Genomic DNA, 26659 nt, shown 5'->3' with positions numbered 1-26659 from the left:
CGTACTCAGGTTGGTCATCTATCATCACAGGAGGAGGAGGAGTGGGACCCACATGGACTGCTGGCTTAAGCAGGGACACATGGAAGGATCTTACGCCACGCATGCTGTCAGGAAGATCAATGGCATAAGTAACATTGTTGATCTTTCTAGTTACTGAAAATGGACCCACAAACCTGGGCCCCAACTTGGCTGAGGGCTGTTTCAAGATCAAGTGACGTGTGGACACCCAGACTAAGTCTCCTGGTTGGAACTTCCACTCTAAAGGACGTCTTTTGTCAGCTTGACCTTTTTGACTTTGAAATGCCTTCCCCAAATTGTTTTCCACGATCCCCCACATGTCTTTGAATGACCTTTGCCAGGCCTCCAGAGCTGGAAACGGAGTGGAGGCGACTTGCAATGGGGAGAATTTAGGCAACTTCCCAGTCACTATCTGAAATGGACAAAATCCTGATGAGGAACTTTTCAAATTATTGTGTGCAAACTCCGCAAAGGGCAAAAACTTGACCCAATAATTTTGCGCCTCCGCGACGTAACACCTCAAAAACTGCTCCAATGATTGGTTGACTCTTTCCGTCTGACCATTGGTCAGGGGCACAAAATGGGCCATTTTACTAAAGCGGTCGACTACCACCCAGATGACCGACATACCCTCAGACCTGGGAAGCTCACACACAAAATCCATGGACAAGTGGGTCCACGGTTCACTTGGGGCGGGCAAGGGCTGCAATGTTCCTACAGGTGCCAGCCAGGAGTGCTTACTTTTTGCACACACCGCACACTCTCTAACATATTCTTTACAGTCTGTTGCCAGGGACGGCCACCAAGCACACCTGGCAACCAGATCCTGTGTTCTGGAGGCCCCAGGGTGTCCTGCGTTCTTATGTGAGTGACACATCTGTAAAATCTGGAGGCGGAAGGGCAACGGTACAAACATAACCCCCTCGGGCTTCCCCTCCGGAACGTCCTGCTGAAAAGGACCCAAAGTCTCCATCCAGTCCCCCCAATTCTCAGTGGTCGCTAGTACCAGTCTTTGTGGGACAATGGTCTCTGGGGCAGAGGGCTGTGCTGTCTCTGGCTCAAAGCATCTGGACAGGGCATCTGCCTTGATGTTTTTACTACCTGGAGTGTACGTAATTATAAATCTGAACCTCGAGAAGAACAATGACCATCGAGCCTGACGGGGGCTTAGTCTCTTAGCCCCCTCGATGTATTCCAAATTTTTGTGATCAGTGTAAACCGTAATCGTATGTTCTGCTCCTTCCAACCAATGACGCCATTCTTCAAAGGCCAATTTGATGGCCAGGAGCTTTTTGTTGCCTATATCGTAGTTTCTCTCTGCCGGAGAGAACCTACGAGAAAAATAGGCGCATGGGTGCAATCTACCCTGCAACCCTGACCGCTGAGACAGCACAGCCCCTAACCCGACCTCCGAGGCGTCTACCTCAACAATGAAGGGATAGGCGGTGTCAACATGTCTCAGGATGGGTGCGGAACAAAACAAATCTTTCAGAGTGGAGAAAGCATGCAAGGCTTCTGGAGACCAGTGGGTGGTATCTGCCCCCTTTTTTGTGAGACTGGAAAGGGGTGCAATGACAGTGGAGTACCCCTTTATGAACCTTCTATAGTAATTGGCAAAGCCTAAAAATCTTTGAATAGATTTCAAGCCCACAGGTTGAGGCCATTCCAACACAGCCGAGACTTTGGCAGGGTCCATAGACAGGCCTGAGGTGGAAATTATGTACCCTAAAAAAGTAACAGATGTCACCTCGAAGATGCATTTCTCCAATTTAGCATAAAGCGAGTTTAGTCTTAATTTATCCAATACAAATTTAACGTGTGTCCTGTGCTCAGAGAGATTGTTAGAGAAATTAAGTATATCATCCAGATACACCAACACGAATTTGCCCAACACCTCCCTGAATACCTCATTAATTAGTTCTTGGAAGGCGGCCGGGGCGTTACACAGCCCGAAAGGCATCACTAGGTACTCGTAATGCCCGTCGGGCGTGTTGAAGGCCGTCTTCCATTCATCGCCCTTTCTGATCCGTACCAGGTTGTATGCCCCCCGTAAATCCAATTTTGAGAAGATCTTGGCGTCGGTAACCTGTGTGAACAAGTCATCTATCAGGGGCCAGGGGTAGCGATTCTTCACTGTGATTTTATTCAGGCCCCGGTAATCAATACATGGCCGCAGGCCTCCGTCTTTTTTCTTAACAAAAAAGAAGCCTGCACCAGCGGGCGACCGGGAAGGGCGAATGAACCCCTTGGCTAAATTTTTACGAATGTACTCCTGCATGGCCACTTTCTCTGGCCCAGATAAATTGTAGAGATGACCCGTAGGGGGCATACAACCAGATCAGAGATCGATGGGGCAATCAAACGGGCGATGTGGAGGTAACTTATCAGCCGCCTTGGGACAGAACACATCGGAATACTCCGAATATTGTGTTGGTTGGTACCCCCTCCAGCTGAATCCTAGTCTGACCCAGTGTCACCCTCTCTAAACATTGGTGGAAACAGTGTTTTGACCAGCTAGTTAACTGACCAGTGGCCCAATTGATCTGTGGGGAGTGATGGTGCAACCATGGCATGCCCAGGATGACTGTGGAGGTGGTCATGTGTAACACAAAAAACTGCAATTTCTCTTATGTAATACCCCTATAGTGACTTCCACCTCTGGTGTCTGAGACAGCGGATGATTACTTTGCAAGGGGGAATCATCTACTGCCGTAACCTGAACGGGTGGTTTTACCGGGGTGAGCGGAATACCCAATTTCTTTGCAAATTCAAAATCCATAAAATTAGCTGCAGAGCCTGAATCAACAAAAGCCTCAGAGACCTCTGTTTTATCTTTCCATGTAACAGTACAAGGAAGAAGTAACCGTTTATCTTCTAGGGGTAAAAGTCGTGCGCCTAGGGTGTTACCCCCTACAACTCCTAGGCAGTAGCGTTTCCCGACTTGTTAGGGCAATTACGTACTCTATGACCCCCCTCTGCGCAGTAAAGACACAGCTGCTCAGACATCCTACGTCTCCGCTCCACTTGGGATAGTTTCGACCGACCAATCTGCATTGGTTCGGGTGGAGGCGAGACAGGAGGAGGTGGAGTTACTGGAGGCGCAGCGTAGGACACCATTCTTACATGACTACTACCCCGGGTCTGTTTCTGGTAGCGTAGCCTGTGGTCGACTCGAATGGCCGATGAAATGGCCTCATCGACTGTCTTAGGTTCCGGCAGGCTTAGCATGAGATTGGAAACCTCATCTGACAACCCCGATAAGAAGCAATCTAAGAGGGCATAAGTGTCCCACCTCGCTGAAACTGACCACCTCCTAAATTCGGCTGCGTAATCCTCGACCAGACCCTTGCCTTGACGCAAAATCTTGAGCTTCCGCTCAGAAGTCGCAGCGAGGTCTGGGTCGTCGTAAATTACTGCCATGGCTTTAAAAAATTCGTCCACAGAGGTGAGGGCTAAGTCTCCGATGGGCAAACTGTACGCCCACGTCTGAGAATCGCCTGATAACAAAGTCTTAATAAATATAACCCTTTGGGCCTCAGAACCAGAAGATCGGGGTTTCAACTCAAAGTAGGATAACACTCTATTTCTAAAGTTGCGGAAGTCCGATCTGTGACCAGAAAATTTCTCAGGTACAGGTAAACGCATGTCAGAGCTAGGAGAGGATCGCACCTCATTCACTGCTGTCTGGAGGGTTTGTAATGAACCAGACAATGCGTCAATCATAGTCTTGTGACTACCCAGCACTTGGTTGATATTTTCCACCGAAGTGGTAAGTGCGCCCAGACGATCAGTGTGTGCGTCCATTTGCATTTTGGTCTGGCGTTCTGTAATGATCGGTGTAACACAGAGAGGGTCTGATTACCGGTGAACTGCAGTATCGCCGAAAATGCAGAATATACCCGATTATTGGTGATCTGCAGTATCCCCGATAATCAGATATATACACTAACCTCTGGACACCTGAGTAACGAGTGAGTGTTATGCAACAGAAATACTTTGAGTACACACAGAGGAATGTTCCTTCTGTAGGCCTAGACTCTCCCGGGGGAGGAGCTAGGCTGAAGGTGGGAAGGACAGAGTAGGAGTGACCCCAGAGAGAGGATGTCACTCACAGGTCTGGGAACTGCCTCTGAAAGTAAGGCTAGTTCTCGAGGTCGGGCAAGCCAGGTCGTTAACACACAGACAGATCAAGTACAGATACAGGAGACAGTTACAGAATCCAGTGAACAGGCAGGGTTTGGCAACAGAGTATCAGAATAGCAGGGTACAGAATCAGGAGGCAAATACAGAGTCCAGGAACGAGCAGAGTTTGGCAACAGGAGATCAGAGATAGCAAGTTACAGAATCAGAGTTCAAAGGAATGGTCAGGCAGGCAGAAGGTCATAACAAATAATACAGTTCAATCTCCTAACGCTAAGGTGTGAGATCCTTGGCCGTCAACACCTTTGGAAACTATGCTAGTACACAGATACAGACAAGGTCTGAGTGCTACCATGTAGTGATCGCAACGCCAGACACCAGAGAAATGCCCAGCACCCAGTATATATACCCCAGCGCTCTCCAGCGCCACCCCTAAGTGCTGGACCAATGGATGGTGGTGAAAATGTCAGCTGACCGGCTTGGTCAGCTGACTCTTCTCTGGCTGTCATATAAGCTCTGCCTCTCAGCACGCGCGCGCGTCCTTCTGAACCTGTGTGGACTAGCAGTCCCAGCCACACCAGACATGTTTTGCAATGTACCAGCTGATTCAGGCTCGGGGGCCGCCGCACCGCTCACCAAACAAGCAGCGACTTCCCTGCGCCCCTCCATCATGTCAGCGCCAGCACCATGCGCACAATCCGCCGCGTCCAACGCGGACTCCACCGCACTGCCCATGCGGCATGCGGCGGTTTCTCCGCGTTGAGTCGCCATGTTGGACGCGGAAACAGCCGCCTCCTTCTGAACACTAGCGGCGGCTTTTCCGCGTTTCCTCACAGATAGTTGTTTCCTAGTTTGTGGGTGTTTTTTCAATTGCAAAATGCTGAAAAGTTATTTTAAGACAAGACAAAAAAAAAATATATCACTTAGGAGAAAACTTAGGAGAAAAAGTGAATTGCACATGGGCCATATTATCTGTGTGAAAATAAGTTTTCCTATGTCCGTTGTAGAGATGATCAATAATATGCAAATTCTTCTGCATTTATGCAAATTCATGTACATTTTTATGCAAATAAATGCAGCTTGAAAATGGACCAATCAATTTAAACTTGGGTTGGCCTTGATTGGTCCATTTTCAAGCTGCATATATTTGCATAAAATGTACATAAATTTGTATAGGCAGCTCCTTCAAATCAATTCAAAGGTCATCCCTGCTGTCTGGCCATTTTGTTGCTTTTGAGACCCAAATTCTTCTGTAAAATAGAAATTAACATCAAGTAACCTGAACCATCTGAACCAGGGCTGTCAAACTGGCGCCCGCAGGTCAGATGTTTGCATGAGCTCACCAAAATTGGACAGTTGAAGACTAAAAAAAGTTGCCTGGTCTGATGAGTCTCGATAGAGTGAGATTTTGGTGTAAACAGAATGAGAACATGAATCCATCATGCCTTGTTACCACTGTGCAGGCTGGTGGTGGTGTAATGGTGTGGGGGATGTTTTTTTGGCACGCTTTAGTTCCCTTAGTGCCAATTGGGCATCATTTAAATGCCACGGGCAACCTGAGCATTGTTTCTGACCATGACCATCCCTCTATGACCACCATGTACCCATCCTATGATGGCTACTTCCAGCAGGATAATGCACCATGTCACAAAGCTATTATTATTTGAAATTGGTTTCTTGAACATGACAATGAGTTCACTGTACTAAAATGGCCCCCACAGTCACCAGATCTCAACCCAATAGAGCATCTTTGGGATGTGATGGAACGGAAGCTTCTTGCCCTGGATGTGCATCCCACAAATCACCATCAACTGCAAGATGCTATCCTATCCATATGGGCCAACATTTCTAAAGAATGCTTTCAGCACCTTGTTGAATCAATGCCACGTAGAATTAAGGCAGTTCTGAAGGCGAAAGGGGGTCAAACACCATATTAGTATGGTGTTCCTAATAATCCTTTAGGTGAGCGAGTGTATACAGAAAGAATATATATATATATATATATATATATATATATATATATATATACACCGAATAAATAATGTATACTGTAGCAGTGTTAAAAGAAGCAATTTGATTAATTACTTTATATTCAGTAAAGGTCCTCTTGAACTGATTTTACCTTTTATACTGGAGGCATCCTCAATGGGTTGTGCTACATCACTAGGTAACATGTCATCTGAAAACATAGAGGGAATTTTTAAGTTCATTATAAGTATGGTATTATAGAAGATATTATATCATAGGCATGTGGACACAAATCTGTGAATTGTGTGCTCAGAATTAAGTGTGACCTCGTTGTGTGACTGAGAGGGAGCCTATGTTATTTAAAGACCAACAAGGGAGCCAGCAAAGTCTGATTATACATATCAGATATACACAGGAGTGAGGGGAGGATGGAGGGTAAAGTCTTAATATGTGGACAAGTTAGGATAAATAGACAGTGGGAGCCTAGCATTATAGGGGATGAAGAGGTGACAGTGTAAAGAGTAAGAGAAGTAGTTTAACTTTCATTTAGCCCAATAAAGGAACATTATCAAACCGTGAGCCTGATTCACAAAGCAGTGCAAACTGTTTGCACGCCAGTGAAAAGCCGTTTATCACGCCTAAACTCAGCTTAGGCGTGATAAGAAGAAACTTGCGCGAAATTCCCGCGTGCAAAACCTTGCGATGCTCCCATTAAACCCTATGGGCGCTGCGCGCGGAATTGCGTGATTGCTGACTTTGCGCGCGATCACCAGCACAAAGCGGTGCTAACTCAGCGATGCAGAGGTTATCACGCCTAAAGTCTTTTAGGCGTGATAACTTGGTTATCACCGCTTTGTGAATCAGGCCCCAACTGTTCTAAAATGACAATGTACAAATAATGTCTAAGCAGCTGTGTAAACATTGTCCTACTTTTCATGTTAAATATCAGAGGAAAAAGCTTTACTTTATTGTGTGTAGGATTTAGCTCTATTGGAACAAATCATTCTCAAAAGGGGTGTCTGCTTCAGTGCACAGCCAGTGTTTTTTTTTCCCTTTTTTTTACATATCAGACTACAGAGTATTTTTCTCTGAAAGCAAAACAAATTTAAAAAAATAAAAAATGAAAAGCTGTGGTGTCACAGACAATTACAAATGTTTATAACAAGTTACATTTCCTCTGCTCTCTTCAGTCAGAGACACAGGACAAAGGATACAGGCAGCTGCAGCTGCTGAGAGCTTTCTCTCACACACAGGGTTAACTGATACACTGTGAGGGAATTTCCAATCCCCTCATGGTTTACTCAGATTTGAGCATACTTGCCATCAGTTAAGAGTGAAAAGAATTTGAAACAGGAAACAAAAGAGATAGGCAAGTCAAATGTATACATCATTATTTACCAGCACTTCAGGAATTCTCTCAATCCCAGGTAAAAAAAAACATGTTAATTGATAATGTTCCTTTAAATGTAACAAAAATTGTAAAATGTGGTCATAAAACTAAAAAAAGTGCATGGAAACCAACGCTAGGAGCCTTGCAAATAAAATACAGAAGATAAACTATGCTTTACCTTTTGGGCCCTTACCTGATTGAGTTTAACCACCCTGACTTAGGTCCTCTCTGCATCTCCTTGTTCCACTGCCAGGCCCCCCATTCCAGTGTCTGACTTAAATGACAAAGCCTTTTGGTCTCCTCGTAAGGCTATGGAAGTACTCAAGTCTCTGGGACTTTTGAAGATCTGCGGCTCCATACTGCTGAAGAGCGAGTGCAGACTTGTGTATGTGCAGTACAGAGCTGCTTGTGTTTGGAAGTACTTGGAGACCCAAATATGTCCATAGCCTACCAAGAAGATCCAAAGACACAGATGAAGGGACATTTGAACAAAGGTCCAGTGGTGGAATGAGGGGACACAGAGAAGACCGGGAAGTCCCTAAGGTACCCAGAGCCTTCCCTCTTCTTTGATGAATATGTAACACTTTTTCATTCTGGTGGTTACAGATATCCATTAAAGGCAAAGTTGTGGATGTCAGGGTAGCAAGGAGAAAACCACTGCTCTCCCACAAAAATATTCTTAACTATCTACAATTTGTTTAATATGTGGGCAAACCAGAAGAATACTGGAACATTGTTTTGTGGATAGATTAAGCTTAAATAGAAACTTTTGGTTTTAATGAGAAATGTCACATTTGGAGAATAAAAACCACTGCGCCCCAACATAAGAACCATACCACATCTGTGAAACATGGTGAATGGATTATTCTGGTTTGGGTCTGTTTTTGCTGCATCTAGGCCTGGATGGCACAACATCAATAATTGATGAAACAATGAATTTTGAACTATACCAGAGAATTCTAAAGAAAAATGTCAAGACATCTGTCTTTGAACCAAATTTTGAGACTGTGGGCCATGCAGCAATTGAATGTCTTTAAAGCGGATCTCCAGAATAAATTATAAAATCCTGCAGCCTCCTAGTAAAAAAACGTTATAGTTACTTGAGGATCCTTGTCGTGTACAGCTTCCTGAAGACCCCGTATCACTTGACTTCTGGCGCCTAGCCCCGCCTCCCCTCTCTCCCCAGAGAAAAAACCCAAGCTATTTACTGCAGTAAATAGCTTGACATTTTTCTCTGGGGAGAGAGGGGAGGTGGGGACAGGTGCCGGAAGTCAAGTGATGCGGGGCCTTTGGGATGGCTTCACAGGACAAGGGTTCTCAGGTAACTATAACGTTTTTTTGCTAGGAGGCTGCAGGATTTTTAAAATTACTCTGAAGATCTCCTTTAAAGATAGAAGTCATTCTACTAAAGAATACATATTTGAGAATAAAGTGAATGTTCTGGGGTTTTGATGTGCAGGACTGGTCAACAACTACCACAGACATTTAATTGTAGTAATTACTGTATGAAAGGGTTTCCCTAGAAACTGAGAGGAAAACGCATCTATTTTTACCACATGTAGATATGCTGTTAGATCATTTTCAATAAATGTATGGCCAAGCAGAATCATTTCTGATATGTTTGTTTGACTAGGCTTTCTTAATCTAAATTTGGGACTTTGCGTGAAAATCAGATTTTAGGTCACATTCATTAAAATAAAAAACATTTTTAGATGGTTCACAAACACTCAAGGGCCAGCAGATATTTTTGTTTTTTCAGGATGAAAATATATTACCAAGAACTGGAATCCAAACCAAGCACCTTGAGCAGAAAACATTTTTCCACTAACAGTAGGACTTTGGCCAAAGCGAAGCACCCACATCAAATGCACCAGAGTGACCGGCAGGACCGGGCCGAGGCATAGGTTGGAGAGGCTCCAGCCTCAGGGCGCAGTGTAGGAGGGGGCGCACAATTCATTCAGCTGTCATTCCTAATTGTGTATTAAGCAGAAAGAAATAAGAAAAGGAGATACATGGAAGTGACTACAAGCCAGATAACTAGAGATTAAGGTGTTGGGGGCCCTGGGGTGCCTCTTAGTCTAATAGCAATCAGTGTGTCACAGCTGAGGTGGGAGGGATGGAGGGGCGCACTTTGGTGTCTCAGCCTTGGGTGCTGGAGGACCTTGTCCCGGCTCTGGTGACCGGGTTCAGGAAGTACTGTAGAGGGTGTGTTGAGCAGTGACAGAATGCACTTGGAGCTGTCTCCCTAAAATCTTAGTCATCCTCTGAGAGGAGGCAGAAGGCTGTTAAGGTGGCCACTGATGATACAATTTGCATTACAATCAATTACGAATGATTCTTCTTATGAACGATAATTAATGATCATTTGGGACCACTAATGGACAAAAATCTCCTAGCTAATCCAATCAGACTGACAGGATCGAACCAAAATTTGTATCAATTTCATTAATCTGATCGGATTGGTTAGAAGATTTTTGTCCATTAGCAATCATTTACAAACGTTCATAAAAAGAATCGTTCGTGATCATTCATTCAGCAAATTGTATCATTAGTGGCCACTAAGAGGGATACTGCTTAAAATTAAGCATGCTTCAGATTAGAGGCATAAGACTACGAGGAGGAGGGTGGGGCAAGAAAGAGGCTATGCCAGGACTTGCCTCCCTGTGCAGCAGCTGTAGAGTTTGTTTATGTGTATGAATGCGTGGAATATTTTCCAGCAGTGTACACAGAGAGATTATTTCACTTTTTTTTCAATATATCTATATTTCAATTCCAGTGGACCACAAACTTATATACACTTAAAGAGGAACTCCAGTGAAAATAATGTTATAAAATTTTGTCAGTGTTTGCTAATTGTAAAATCTTTCCTCTCCCTGATTTACATTCATTTATTACATGGTGACATTTTTACTGCTGGCAGGTGATGTCAGTGGAAGGAGATTCTGCTTGCTTTGTTTGGTAGTTGGAAACAGCTGTAAACAGCTGTTATTTCCCACAATGCAGCAAGGCTCACAGACAGGAAACTGTCAGGACCAAGGTCCTGACCTCACACTGTGGGAGGGGTTTCACCACAATATCAGCCCCCTGATGATCCGTTTGTGGAAAAGATTTCTCATGGAAAAGGGGGTAGCAGCTACTGATTGGGATACAGTCCAATTCTTGGTTACGGTATCTCTTTAACTATGCCATTTAATAGCTTAGCAAATTCCAGAAAAAGCAAGGCAAGCTCTTAGAAAAAGTGTGAACTGCCACAAAATTGCAAAAAAATAAAAATAAATAATTCAAATTTCCAGTGCTTTAGTTTTATTCCATATAAAACAGAAGTTTGCCTTCTTAAAGGAAGCCAAAGATGAGCAATACTTACCGCTTTATACATACCTGGGACTTCCTCAAGCCCCATGCACACTGCTCACCCGCCGTCCTCCGCTGCCTGCAGCTCCGGTATTGGGTCCTGTTAGTTCGACAAGTTGCAGTCAGTGCACTCTTTGCATATTCCTCCAGTGGCCTCTGGAGAGATACGTAAAGAGCGCACCTCCTTTTGTGCAGATGGCCGTGACTGGTCGAACTAATGGGACCCAATTCCGGAGCTGCGGAGGACGGCAGGGTGGGAGCGATCTGCGCACATGGGGCTGGAGGAAGCCTCAGGTATGTGTAAAACGGTAAGTATTTTTCATCTCTGGTACATTTTAAAGACGTTATCAAGCAAATTGTGCTTCCCCATGATATACTTACCCAGGGCTTCCTCCAGCCCCTATCACCTGACATGTCCCTTGCAGCATCTCTGCTCGCAGCCGCTGGCCCGGGGTCCCCGTCAGTGTAGAGGCCGACCTCCTCTACTGCACCTGCGCAAGCCCCGCTGTCAGTCAAGTCCACATTGTGCGCGGTGTACTGAGCAGTAGTGATGCGCCTGCGCAGTACACAGCGGACAACGTGCACTTGATTGACAGCGGGGCTTGCACAGGCGCAGTAAGGATGACCTCGAGGTCGGCCTCTGCACTGGTGGGGACCCCGGGCTGGCGGCTGCAAGTGGAGATGCTGCGAGGGACATGTCGGCTGCAAGGGGCTGAAGGAAGCCCCTGGTAAGTATATCATGGGGCAGCACATTTTGCTTGATAACTCCTTTAACACAGAAGTTATTTACGATTTTTACGGTTGGAGTGAGCATATGATGTCTCCCACAATGCATCACTGCTGAGCAGTGGCAAAGCTAGAGATTATGGGGCCCCATATCAGAACTTTCATGGAGCCATCAGATGCAGGCAGTGGAGCAATAATGCCATCTGCCCCTTCCATATGGATATGAGTTAATTGGGCAATTTGCATTCTCATGCTATTGTATGTATATAGTATATATGCAATGTATATAGTCCATGGGCACTGAGACAAAGTGAGAGAGGAGGAAAACAAGAAAGTTAATAGTGAATACATCAAGTACCACCTGGGGCCCCTCTGCATAGGCAAACGCAGAGGGTGATTACAACTGCCCAGAATCCCCCCTCAGACCAGGGCCAGTGCAGTGTCTGGGGAAAGGCACAGGTTGACACACCAGAATATCTGCAGGCATCCTGATGCTCACAGCACCGCCCCCTTTCTTTCCCTGCTACTGTGGATTTGGATGAAGCAGCAGCGTGTGTACAGAGCATGGAGCAACAGTGTGTGTACAGAGCATGGAGCAGCAGTGTGTGTACAGAGCATGAAGCAGCAGCGTGTGTACAGAGCATGAAGCAGCAGCGTGTGTAGAGAGCATGGAGCAGCAGCGTGTGTACAGAGCATGGAGCAGCAGTGTGTGTACAGAGCATGGAGCACCAGTGTGTGTACAGAGCATGGGGCAGCAGTGTGTGTACAGAGCATGGAGCAGCAGTGTGTGTACAGAGCATGAAGCAGCAGAGTGTGTGCAGAGCATGGAGAAGCAGCGTGTGTACAGAGCATGGAGCAGCAGCGTGTGTACAGAGCATGGAGTAGCAGCGTGTGTACAGAGCATGGAGCAACAGTGTGTGTACAGAGCATGGAGAAGCAGTGTGTGTACAGAGTATGGAGAAGCAGCCTGTGTACAGAGCATGGAGAAGCAGCGTGTGTACAGAGCATGAAGCAGCAGTGTGTGTACAGAGCATGGAGCAGCAGCGTGTGTACAGAGCATGGAGCAGCAGCGTGTGTACAGAGCATGGAGAAGCAGCGTGTGTACAGAGTATGGAGCAGCAGCGTGTGTACAGAACATGGAGCAGCAGCGTGTGTACAGAGCATGGAGCAGCAGTGTGTGTACAGAGCATGGAGCAGTAGCGTGTGTACAGAGCATGGAGAAGCAGCGTGTGTACACAGCATGGGGCAGCTCTGGGGAACTTAACAGAGCCAGGTATGAGCACATGTGCCTTGCTGTGTGAGAGCTTCACTTGCCCCTTCATTACCAATGTCGGCTGTCGGACGGGTGGGAAACAGCATTGTGTGTACCCAGCATGATTTCCTACCAAAGTATTATACTGTATTGTGTGTGGCTGAGGGAGACCTTTCAGGAATCCTCCCCCTGAAAATCCTGGGTTCTAGGGACCCATAGCTCTGTTCTAGGGACCCATAGCTGTTGCTCTGGCTGCTATGTCTATTGCTACGCCCCTGCAGCTGAAAATGCAAATCATCCCTTTATCTCCCTGAAAACTAAACACACCTCCAGAATGGCTGGAAAGCAATGATGTGTTAGCTTAATTGTACATAGTCACAATAATCCAACATGCATACAGATGCACACTCCAAATTAAATAATCGCAAATACCTTCTGTTTAAAAAAAACAAACTTCTGTTTTGCATAACGTTTTAATGAGAGGTTTTTGGTCCTCTGTAGTCCCTTACACACTCCTAGGAGTTTTGGTTCACCATGAGCTTGCTGGGTAATCTGTGGTTCCATATAAATGTACTTGTTATATGTGAATTTCCTGCATGAGCAGCATATTGCACGCGTCGGTATGTGTGTGTGTGGTAATGGTGTGGATGACACAGATTGCTTTGCTTGGCAGTCCAAAAGGTTAGAAATGATCATCATAATACTAATATAACTTCCACTACCAATAACAACATTCTGCCAGAATAATTCTTAGGGAAGTATTCTCCTGCCACCTAGAGGCTGAAATAAATTCTTGCAGCGTTCAGCTCAAGTACTTTTTAGTTTTGTTTTATTATTTATTATTATTATTATTTATTGTATTTATAAAGCGCCAACATATTACGCAGCGCTGAACATTAATTTAGGTTACAGACAATATTTAGGGGTGACATACAGCAATATGACAATACAGGAATACAAGAAAACCAGATCACACACCATAGTATGAGTACCAGGTAATGCTTAGTCAGTCACTGGATGGAGCATGGAGATTAGGCAAGTTAGGTTCACTCAGATGCATAGCATGGCTGCACAGCAATGGAGGTGCAAGATCAGGTAGGACACAAAAGGAGGAGGACCTTGCCCAAAGGCTTACAATCTAGAGGGAGAGGTAAGGACACGAATGGTAGGGGACCAGAGTTCAGCTGTAGGTTTAGAGCACTTGTGAGGGGTGGTAGGCCAGAGTGAAAAGGTGAGTTTTGAGGGCTTTCTTGAAGATGTTGAAGGAGGGGGCTGCCCTAATGGGTGGAGGTAGGGAGTTCCATAGTGTTGGAGCAGCTCTTGAGAAGTCCTGGAGGCGTGCATGGGACTGGGTGATTCGGGGGGGCGGTTAGGCGAAGTTCATTGGAAGAGCGGAGTGAGCGGCTAGGTGTGTACCTCTGAGTAAGATCGGAAATGTAGGTTGGACAGGTTTTGTGGACAGATTTGTAGGTCAGACACAGTATCTTGAATCTGATTCTGGACTGGATAGGAAGCCAGTGGAGGGATTCTAGGAGGGGATCCGCCGTGGTGGAGCGATGGGAGCAGTGGATAATTCTGGCTGCCGCATTCATGATGGACTGCAGTGGGGCTGTTCGGGTCATAGGGAGACCAGACAGCAGGGCATTTCAGTAGTCAAGGCGGGAAATTATGAGGGCATGGATGAGGAGTTTGGTGGTGGCAGAGGTCAGGAAAGGGCGAATCTTACAGATGTTACGAAGGTGGAAGTTGCAGGACTTTGTGAGGTTTTGGATGTGGGAAGTGAAGGAGAGTGCGGAGTCCAGGGTGACACCCAGACAGCGGGCTTGAGAGGTAGGGCGAATGGTAGTGTGGTTAACAGTGACATGCACATCTGGGAGGTTCGTGGATGGCCGGGGTGGGAAGATCATAAATTCCGTTTTGTCTAGATTTAGTTTCAGGAACCTAGCGGACATCCAGGAGGAGATGGCTGATAGGCAGGAGGAGACCTTGTCCATGGTAGTGGTGGATATGTCAGGGGTGTGGAGGTAGATCTGGGTGTCATCTGCATACAGATGATAGTTAAAACCCATGGAGGAGATGTTTTGCTGCGATCTGATGCTTGAAATAACACCAAGCCCCCAATTTATATTACACTGTAAATTTTTATTGTGTTTTAAATGTTTATTTTAATTTATAATTTATTTTACTTATTTACGGTAGTTGATTTTCATATAATAGAATCTGTTCTTTTTAGAAAAAAATGCTCTCTGCCCATTCATTTCTCATTAACTTGCATAGACGAATATTTACGGCCCTGGAGCATCAAGTGGTAGAGGTATTTTTTTCTTTTTTTTAAAAGGTCAGGTTTGCATTATGTGTTGTTGCTGAGCTCATACTGTAGGACATCCAGATCCCTTTCCTTTAAGCATATACCTATGTAAAACTTTTTCCACTGAAGCATAATAGGGCATGCATGCGTTCTTTTACCCACATTCATACCGCTTACATTTTTGAGTTAAGATATAGGGACATTTTAAGACACGACCCTGCCACACCTCTAATCAAGCTCAGCCACACCCCTAGTCATGCATATCACAAATAATTGATAAGCAAAAGATCTTATCTTCCAGACCCCACTGGTTATTTCTATCATCATTCATTTTATTTCAAGATAATATTTCATAGTACGAAATATATTGATTTAAAGGATAAGAACAAAGCTTAGAGTCAATTTAAAACATTTTAAGGAGAAAAAAAATAAAAATATAAATAAAAAAAATTGTACAGGATGTACAGGTCCTTCTCAAAAAATTAGCATATTGTGCTAAAGTTCATTATTTTCTGTAATGTACAGATAAACATTAGACTTTCATATATTTTAGGTTCATTACACACAACTGAAGTAGTTCAAGCCTTTTATTGTTTTAATATTGATGATTTTGGCATACAGCTTATGAAAACCCAAAATTCCTATCTCAAAAAATTAGCATATTTCATCCGACTAATAAAAGAAAGGTTTTTTTAAAACAAAAAAAGTAATCCTTCAAATAATTATGTTCAGTTATGCACTCAATACTTGGTCGGGAATCCTTTTGCAGAAATGACTGCTTCAATGCGGCGTGGTATGGAGGCAATCAGCCTGTGGCACTGCTCAGGTGTTATGGAGCCCCAGGATGCTTCGATAGCGGCTCCAGAGTGTTGGGTCTCTCAACTTTTTCTTCACAATATCCCACAGATTCTCTATGGGGTTCAGGTCAGGAGAGTTGGCAGGCCAATTGAGCACAGTAATACCATGGTCAGTAAACCATTTACCAGTGGTTTTGGCACTGTGAGCAGGTGCCAGGTCGTGCTGAAAAATGAAATCTTCATCTCCATAAAGCTTTTCAGCAGATGGAAGCATGAAGTGTTCCAAAATCTCCTGATAGCTAGCTGCATTGACCCTGCCCTTGATAAAACACAGTGGACCAACACCAGCAGCTGACATGGCACCCCAGACCATCACTGACTGTGGGTACTTGACACTGGACTTCAGGCATTTTGGCATTTCCCTCTCCCCAGTCTTCCTCCAGACTCTGGCACCTTGATTTCCGAATGACATACAAAAGTTGCTTTCATCCGAAAAAAAGTACTTTGGACCACTGAGCAACAGTCCAGTGCTGCTTCTCTGTAGCCCAGGTCAGGCGCTTCTGCCGCTGTTTCTCGTTCAAAAGTGGCTTGACCTGGGGAATGCGGCACCTGTAACCATATCCTGCACACGCCTGTACACGGTGGCTCTGGATGTTTCTACTCCAGACTCAGTCCACTGCTTCCGCAGGTCCCCCAAGGTCTGGAATTGGTCCTTCTCCACAATCTTCCTCAGGGTCCAGTCACCTCTTCTCGTTGTGCAGCGTTTTCTGCCACACTTTCTCCTTCCCACAGACTTCCCACTGAGGTGCCTTAATACAGCACTCTGGGAATAGCCTATTTGTTCAGAAATTTCTTTCTGTGTCTTACCCTCTTGCTTGAGGGTGTCAGTGATAGCCTTCTGGACAGCAGTCAAGTCGGCAGTCTTACCCATGATTGCGATTTTGAGTAATGAACCAGGCTGGGAGTTTTTAAAAGCCTCAGGAATCTTTTGCAGTTGTTTAGAATTTATTAGTTGATTCAGATGATTAGGTTAATAGCTCGTTTAGAGACCCTTTTCATGATACGCTAAATTTTTGAGATAGGAATTTTGGGTTTTCATGAGCTGTATGCCAAAATCATCAATATTAAAACAATAAAAGGCTTGAACTACTTCAGTTGTGTGCAATGAATCTAAGATATATGAAAGTTTAATGTTTATCAGTACATTACAGAAAATAATGAACTTTATCACAATATGCTAATTTTTTGAGAAGGACCTGTATGTGTGTATGTATGTATGTGCCGCGATCACTCGAAAACGGCTTGACCGATTTGAACGAAACTTGGTATACAAATCCCTTACTACCTGGGATGATATGTTCTGGGGGTCTCGTGGCCCCCCTGCACACCTGGGTGGAGCTACAAACAGCTAATCAGATTTCACCCATTCATGTCAATGGAAAAAATGTAAAAAGCTGCCATTCTTACAGTAATCAAGCCAGAGTTCCCACACTTGGCACAGTTGGTCACTTGGTGACTGAGGATACAAATCCAGGAAAAGTGGGCAGAGCATTAAACTGCCAATCAAATTTCAGCCGTTCATTTTCAATGGGAAAATGTAAACTGCAGCCAATCTTAGACTGTTAATCACAGGGTTTTCAAACTTGGTATACTTGGTCACTGGGTAAATTAGGTTAATATTCAGGAAAGCAGGTGGAGCTTACAACAGCCAATCAAAATTCACCTATTGATTTTCAAGGGGAATATTTAAACTGCTTCCGTTTTTACACTGTTAATGGCAGAGGCTTCAAACTTGCTACAGTCATTCATTGGGTGACTGGGGTCCAAATTCACTAAAGGGGTGGGGCCACCAACAGCCAATCAGATTTTCTTGGTGGATAAACTGCTTCCATTCACACATTTTTGATGCCAGGAACCTGACAGCTGACAAACTTGGTCATTGAATGACTGTGTGTTTCAAGGTTACAAAAAGTGGGTGGAGCCAAAAACACATTTCACTGGGAAAATATAAACTGCAGCCATTCTTACACGGTTAATGGCAGGGTTCTCAAACTTTGCCCAGTTGGTCACTGGGTGACTGGGATTAATAATGAGGAAAATGGGTGGAGCCTACAACAGCCAATCAAAATCCTCCTGTTGATTTTCAAGGGGAATATTTAAATTCCTGCCATTCTTACACTGTTAATAGCAGATGCCTCAAACTTGGTACAGTTGGTCAGTGGGTAACTGGGGGTTCAAATTCATAAAGGGGGCGAAGCCACAAACAGACAATCAGAGTTGTTTAATTTCAATGGAAAGATTCAAATTATTGATACCAAGTACCCCAAAGCTCATAAACTTGGTAATTGAGTGACTGTATGTCAAGGTTAGAAAAAGTGGGTGGCACCAACAACTTAATTTTTTACATGGGAAAATATAAACTGCAATCATTCTTACAGTGTTAATGGCAGGGTTCCCAAACTTGACACAGTTGGCCACTAGGTGACTGGGATTAATATTCAGAAATGTGGGTGGAGCCTACAGCAGACAATCAAAATTCACCTATAGATTTTCAAGGTAAATATTTATGTTGCTGTCATTCTTACAATGTTAACGGCAAAGGCCTCAAACCTGCTACAGTCGGTTATTATGTGACTGGGGTTCAAATTTACTAAAGGGGCCACAAACAGCTAATCATATTTGTTAGATTAATTTCAGCCATTCTGTTATTGGCAGGGTTCTCAAACTTGACACAGTTGGTCACTGGGCAACTGGGATTAATATTCAGAAAAGTGGGTGGAGCCTACAACAGCCAATCAAAATTCACCTATAGATTTTCAAGGTAAATATTTACGTTGCTGTCATTCTTACAATGTTAACGGCAAAGGCCTCAAACCTGCTACAGTCGGTTATTATGTGACTGGGGTTCAAATTCACTAAAGGGGTGGAGCCACAAACAGCCAATCAGATTTATTTGCTGGATAAACGGCTTCCATTCACACAATTTTGATGCCAGGAACCCGAAAGCTCACAAACTTGGTCACTGAGTGACTGTGTGCCAAGGTTAGAAAAAGTGGGTGGAGTCAAATACAAATTTCACTGGGAAAATGTAAACTGCAGCCCTTCTTCGCTGTTAATGGCAGGGTTCTTAAACTTTGCACAGTTGGTTACTGGGATTCATATTCAGAAAAGTGGGTGGGGCCTAAAAAAGCCAATCAAAATTTTCCTATTGATTTTCAAAGTGAATATTCAAATTGCTGACATTCTTGCACTGTTAATGGCACAAGCCTCATACCTAATACAGTCAGTCATTGGGTCACTGGGGTCCAAATTCACTAAAGGGGGTGGAGCCACAAACAGCCAATCAGTTTTGTTAGATTGATTTCAGGCATTCTATTATTGGCAGGGTTCTCAAACTTGACACAGATGGTCACTGGATGACTGGGATTAATAATCAGGAAAGTGGGTGGAGCCTACAACAGCAAATCAAAATTCACTGATTGATTTTCAAGGGGAATATTTACATTGCTGCCATTCTTACACACTTAATAACAGAGGCCTCAAATCTGGTACAGTCAGTCACTGGCAGACTGGGGTTTAAATTCTGAAAAGGGGGCGGGCCACAAACAATCAGATTTGTTTAATTTCTATGGGAAATTGCATCTTATTGATGCCAAGGACCGCAAAGCTCATAAACTTGGTCATTGAGTGACTGTATGTTTTGGCGGAGCCAAAAAACAACTAACTTTTTAAATTTGAAAATTTAAACTTCAGCCATTCTTAGATTGTTAATGGCAGGGCTCCCAAACTTGACACAGTTGGTCACTGGGTGACTGGGATTAATATTCAGAAAAGTGGGTGGAGCTGAAATAGCCAATCAAAAATTCACCTGTTGATTTTAAAGGTGAAAATTTAAATTGCTGTCATTATTGCACTGTTAATGGCACAAGCCTCAAACCTGGTACAGTTGGTCATTGGGTCACTGCGGTTCAAATTCAGAAATGGGGCAGAGCCACAAACAGCCAATTAGATTTTTTTCATTTCACTGGGAAAATACAAATGATTGAAGCCAAGGACCCCAAAGCTCACAAACTTGGTCATTGAGTTACTTTGTGTCCAGGTTACAAAAAGTGGACAGAGCCAAAAACAAGTTTCACTGGAAAAATATAAACTGCAGCCATTCTTACACTGTTAATAGCAGGGTTCTCAAACTTTACCCAGATGGTCACTGGGTGACTGAGATTAATTTTTAGGGAAGTGGGTGGAGCCTATAATAGCCAATCACAATTCACCTTTTGATTTTCAAGGGAAATATTTAAATTGCTACCATTTTTACACTTTTAATAGCAGATGCCTCAAACCTGCTACCAGAGCCGGATTAAGGCTAAATGGGGCCCTAAGCAAAGTAACTGATTTGGGCCCCCCCATCATGTCGTAATAGAATCAGAAGATGCAGCCGTACAGCAACATGCCGCACACACCGGGGCAGCCGAGCTACTGGTTGCTATGGGCAACAGCCCGCTTTCCTATGTGGGTGCACAATGCAGGGAATAGCAGCAGCAAAATGCAGAGTGAGAGATGAATGGCTGGGACATTTGCATTCAGGGGCTGGGGCACCCCTGTGAAGAGGGCGCCAGATATCACAGCAGCAGAACTTTCCCCCTGCATCTCCAGCCTGGCAATAGCAGAAATCTCTGGACACCGCCAAACCGGAAGCCGTTCCCCAGACAGAATTACATAACCACCCCCACGACCGAACAACCGATTTCCTCCCAAACTAGACAGCCACCATGCGGCCTCCATCCCAGTGAATACGATAGTCCAGCAGAGAAGGCAGCCGCAGCGGGGGAGAATGACAGCACCAGATGACTCACATTCACCTATTGCGATAAAAGCAATAGAGGTCCCATCATCCTGAGCCCATCTGTCTCCTCTAGAGTGCTGCCGCTCTGTTACTACTACTATTACTACTTCCTGTCTGATCTGAGAATCAGGAAGTTCAGAGCGAGCGGCTGCATTGTAGAAGAGACAGATGGGTTTCAGATGACGGGATCTCTATCGCTTGGATCATGGATAGGTGAGTGAGCGTTTGCCATCTGCTGCTATCATTCTTGCTGCAGCTGTGGTTCTCTGTGGGAAGGGAGGGAGGAGTGGGCAGCGGCAGAGCACACAGTAGCAGGAGGGGGACCTAGGAGGAGAGCCTGGCGCTGAAGACGATCAGCAGCGCACGGCATCATTTGACAAGACAAGACAAGACAAATAACATTTATATTGTGCTTTTCTCCTGGCGGACTCAAAGAGCCAGAGCTGCAGCCACTAGGACACGCCTTACAGGTAGTAGCAGTGTTAGAGAGACTTGCCTAAGGTCTCCTACTGAATAGGTGCTGACGTACTGAACAGGCAGACCCGAGATTCGAACCTTGGTCTCCTGTGTCAGAGGCAGAGCCCTTAAAGGGACTCCGAGCAGTGCCTGTGGGTATGCCTTTAAGCATACCCACAACGAATTAATTACATCCTCACACCTACCAGCATGATGTTTGTAATTATATCCCCCTGGGTTCCTTATATTTCATTGCATTGTGCTGAATTGAGCTGCCGAATTTGGAGAAAAGTCATCCTGTGTAATACAATGTAACTAAAGATGCAAATCATTTTGAAGCTCTCTTTCTCCTCTTTCCAATGATAGATAAACTGCCACCCTACGCCTTTTAGTTTTCGCTATTTTTGCGTTCGTAATTGCCGTGGCCGCGATTTTGATTGCAAAAATATCGAAAACTAAAAGGCATAGGGCGGCGGTTTATATATCATTGGAAAGAGGAGAAAGAGAGCTTTAAAATTATATGCATCTTTCCATAGTTACTGCACTGCTCAGGGTCCCTGTAACCATTATACCATCCAGCCACCGCTGACAGGATGGCGAGGGCTGGTTTATGTGCTGATGGGGCCCCTTTGACTCTGAATGGGGACCCAAGCGACTGCTTTTGTTGCCTGGTCGGTAATCCGGCCCTGCCTGCTACAGTTGGTATTGGGTGACTGGGGTTCAAATGCTGGAGAGGGGAGGAACCACAAACAGCCAATTGTAACAATCAGTGGGGCAGCTGCGGCGAACAGCGCCGTCAGCGCAGCTGCCTCCGTGCCCCTGCCCACCTCACTACCCGTCCCTCGGGCATCTAGCACGCCGAGGACGGGTCTGTCGGTCGCCTATAGGGTCGCATTAACGCATGCGCACGCGCACCGTCATGACCTTTATTCTGAGAGGAGGCGGCTCAGCTGACCAGAGGGTCGGCTGACGTCGCGCCATGCGCCCGCCGTTCCTGATTGGCCAGGCGCAGGGGGGCGTGACTCAGCGTCTCCTCGGGCTCTTAGGCTCGGGAGATTCACTGGCAACCTGTCTGCTGTTGCGAATACATCAGTGTTAGCGCTCAGACCTTAGACAGTATCCGGTGTGCTTTGATCTGGGAGGAAACCAGGGATTTCACACAAGACTAGGATTATTGTTATTGTTATTACTGTTGATTATCTGTGTATGGCTCTGGCTAAACTCTGACCTTGCTCTTGCTTATCGATTCTGTACTTCTGCCCATCTGACTCTGTTGCTGAACCTTGCCTGTTATATCACTACTCTCTTGCCTGCTGATTCTGTATTGTTCCTGCCTCTCTGTTGCCGATCTTTGCCGGTCTGACCTCCCTACTCTCCAGTGAGCCCTTGTCACTGGAGAGGTGCTCTTTGATTGTTCCCACCAGCTCCTCTGGTGAGGTCTAGTCAAACTATTCAGTTACTGTTGCAGATGGTACCCACCAGCTCCTCTGGTGAGGTCTAATCAAACTATTCAGTTACTGTTGGTACCCACCAGCTCCTCTGGTGAGGTCTAGTCAAGCTATTCAGTTACTGTTGCAGATAGTACCCACCAGCTCCTCTGGTGAGGTCTAGTCAAACTAATCTGTTACTGTCGCAGATAGTACCCACCAGCTCCTCTGGTGAGGTCTATATGACTATCCATTTACTGTTGCACCAAACACTACTCATCTATGTATTTTTGTCTTCTATACTTGCATTATTGGTGATACTGCAGATCACCACATAATCAGGTATAGAGTCTGTATTATTGGTGATTCTGCAGATCACATAATAATCAGACATCTGTGTTGCTACACCAATCAGATTTAATTTCTATGGGAATATACAAATTATTGATGCCAAAGACCCCAAAGCTCACAAACTTGGTCATTGAGTGTTAGTGCGTTAGGGTTAGAAAAAGTGGGTGGAGCCAATACCAGCCAAATACATACCCAGGCAATGCCGGGTCATCAGCTAGTATATATATATATATATATATATAGATCTGTACATCAGTCCTGAAAAAGGGACAAATGGACAGAGGGATTTCGCTTCCAAAGAGGGACTGTGCTCCCACCCCAAAAAAGAAGAACAGTTGGGAGCTGTGCCGAGATGTTAAAAAAAATCAGCTGTTTTCTGTAATACCAAATGCGGTAATGCTTAGTGAATTGAAGCCACCAACTCATCCAATTACGTAACTTGTCTTACCTTGTATACTGACATCACCCATGGATTGTGTGTCATCATAAAAGACTGTATCATCTGAAAGAAAGACAAAGAGGACTTTTATACTTAATGTCAGAGTCATTTATAACTAATACAAGTCTTAAAATTGAGCCTTGTGGTACTCTGTAGTACTTTTAATGATGGATCATTTAGAGTATGCATTTCTTGAGGCTTGTTTGGTCATATGGAAAGGAACATATCCTTGGGGTCTTTTGATGCTGTCCACACCGTTGTGAAATACTCTTGTTAGTATGTGTCAAAAATATTTTTTGTGAAATGTTGGATTTCTGCGAAGGCCACAAAGGCCTTGGTCTTGGGTGATAAAAATCAGAAGGGCGCAGGAGAAGAGGTAAGAGGTAACATGGCAAAGTAAATTATCTTTTCTGCTTTGCTCTGCTCTGGCTGAATTCCAAAGAACCCTGCATCTCTCTCACTTCTTGGACCTGGTGTGTGTGATGACAGTCAGAATCTGCTGATGATCCTGTACACTGTATGAGTGGCAACATACAAGCTGCTGTGAGAAGTGCTACGGCTATACAGTAGCAGAACTTTCTTCATGCACACATTCACATTCACGGACAGGAATGATCAGCTCTGCTAAGTTTGATCTCCCCCTCACTGCTGTTAGATAGTTTATTATTGGTCAGCGCTGTTTAAGACCTGAGACCTGTTACATTTATGCTTTGCTTTTTCCAAGGGAATTATTTACAGCAGACCTCTCTGTGCAATAGTGAACCTATTTCCTGACTCATTTAGTAGAGCATTGTTCCTTGTTAGCATCAGTGAAAGCAGGACATTTTGAAACAACTATATTCCATTTATTTATGTTTGCAAAACAAGCTATGTATCAGAATCTGCTCCCGAGGCCGGGAGTCTTAAGGGTATGCGTACTTGACAAGTGCTGCTCATACATGAGTGTCATTTCTGAAGTATGCATGCCCAGAATATTATCGGCTTCTGTGCATCCAGGCAGAAGCGCAAAATTACAGGGAGTGGACAGAGCATGCACTGCTTCTTTGTGGATTTGTGGATGGGGGGCAGAGCAGCAAAACAGAGGGAAGCCAATTCAAACCAGTGATCACTAGTTAGGGTGTTAGTCAGAATGGGGGGTTGACAGCAGGCCTTAGGCGCTGGAAAGTACAAATCCGGCCCTGGGGAGGTTTATAAGTTGTCTGAGATCCAAGCCATGGTCATGCAATCCAAGTTGTCTATGGAATGGATGCCATGTCTGCAGAGCCGGGACAAGCTCCTCCAGCACCCAAGGCTGAGACACCAAAGTGCGCCCCCCCCCATCCCTCCCGCCCCAGCCATCACACACACTTCTATTAGACTAAAAGGTGCCACAGGGCCCCCAACACTTTAGTCTCTAGTTATCTGGCCTGCAGTCACTGCCATGTATCCCCTTTTCCTATTTCTTTTTGCTTCAAACACAATAGGGGAATGATAGCTGAGTGAGTTGTGTGCCTCCTCCTACACAGCGCCCTAAGGCTGGAGCCTCTCTTGCCTCTGCCTCGGCCCAGCCCTGCATGTCTGCTCATCATGAGGCTGGATATATACTTTTTTTTGCCCCTAGGTCAACTATGCAGTGTGTTCCCCTCCATGTGTAGAAACCCTTTCCTCACATTCCATGTGCCACCCTCCCTAGCATGTGTAACATTCAGTACAGTAGATCCGCTCTTCCATGTGCAGCTCCATTGAGCAGGAGCTCCCTTCTTTCTTGTGCTGATCTCTGTTTCCAGCCTCCCTTTTCCATTTGCAGACTCCGCTTCCATATGCAGCAACCCCTCTTCCATGTCTAGGGATCGCTTTGGCTGCAGACACCCGAGGCCTGGACCTTTGTGACCATTCCATAAATTCAGCCATCAACACAGCCAAACGTGCTGAGCTGCTCTGGACATCCTTTATGATAATACACTTGTAGCAGGGCAGCATCTCCAGGGCATGTTCTACAAACTCTAACCATATGTCCATCTTGGACAGTCAGTAGTCCATGGAGTGTTCACTTCTGAGTTTGTAGGTACCAGTGCTGGCCCTGTCATATTAGTTGACCAACATGGACAAGCGCTGCCTGGAGATGGCCCCTGCCAGGGGTGAGGCTCCTACTGTCTCCTGTCTATCTGCACCACTATATGCAATCTACAATAGATCGGAGACCCACTCCTGTTTCCTTTGGGAATATGAAACCAGGCTAATTAATATAGTAGTGGGAGCCGCCGAGAGCTCTATGCAGTGTATTGCGCGCAGTGGGAGCTTTTACTCACCTCCTGGGGGATCCAGACGTCAATAGTCGTTCTCCTTCCTGTCCTCGGATGCTCTGTATCACTCTGGTGAAAATGCTGTCATTGATCTCACCAAAGTGTTACAGCGCCACTTGGAGGATGGAGGTAAAATTGCAGCACTGGAGCCCAGGGAGGTGAGTGAGAGCAGGGGCTGCTGCTGACTTTTTTTCCTGATTTTACAGTCCGAAATCTTTTAAAAAGACCCTAAGATCCAGAAATAATTATGCTGCTGGGTGGGTTGTTACAGTGCATCTTTATGTTTCTCTCTACTCTGGTTTTTTCATGGTTTTTAATCAGATAAAGTTAATTCTTAAAGACGATGTGTAAGAAAAAACAAGTGCCACTGTGGGGTACTTACCTCGGGAGGGGGAAGTCTCTAGATCCCAATGAGGCTTCCCCTGTCCTCCTGTGTAGCCCCAATCCACCTTTAGATGTCTATGGTGAATGAATGAGGAACAAAAGAAATGCCTATAGATGTCAAAGGGAATCTAATAGTTAATTCCGTCTTCATTATTTAATATCCTCTTTCTTTGTTTTAGGCATAAAGCAAGATATTTTGCCCTTTTAGCAAACTTAATAGCAGACCCTACTTATAAATCCAGGATATTATTAAACATTGCAATCCTCAGTATCCAGGGGCGTATCTGGGCAATATAGAGCCTATGGCAAACACTGAAATTGCGGGCGGGGGGGGGGGGGGGCATCTCCCAGTCAGAGCCCCTTCCCCTCTAAAAACAGCCTCCTTTCCTGCATACGTGTGTTATGGTTGCCGTGTTTTGGTTCGGGATATTGCTGAAGTTACTTTTTTCTTCTTATTCCCTCTCTGTCCTCTTTTCTAACACTAAGCCAAGTGAGCTCTACATACATAAATTAAGTAGCCATGTTCC

General features: G+C 45.0%; 1 protein-coding gene across 1 annotated transcript in view; it reads right to left on the bottom strand.

Annotated features, from left to right (window-relative positions):
• LOC137525974 (up-regulator of cell proliferation-like) overlaps positions 1-23523 on the bottom strand; it is a 32599-nt gene extending 9076 nt beyond the window's left edge. Inside the window, exons 1-2 of the mRNA XM_068247184.1 lie at positions 23476-23523; positions 6281-6337 (exon numbers count right to left, since the gene is read on the bottom strand). Coding sequence (XP_068103285.1) covers positions 6281-6337; positions 23476-23497 — 79 coding nt within the window. The 5' untranslated portion in view covers positions 23498-23523. The remainder of the gene's footprint in view (positions 1-6280; positions 6338-23475) is intronic.
• Between the last annotated feature and the right edge of the window lie 3136 nt (positions 23524-26659).

Source organism: Hyperolius riggenbachi, chromosome 7 (assembly GCF_040937935.1).
Source record: "Hyperolius riggenbachi isolate aHypRig1 chromosome 7, aHypRig1.pri, whole genome shotgun sequence".
NCBI lineage: Eukaryota > Metazoa > Chordata > Amphibia > Anura > Hyperoliidae > Hyperolius > Hyperolius riggenbachi.
Note: the sequence above shows the minus strand (reverse complement) of the source record. Positions and strands in the feature narration are given on the sequence as shown.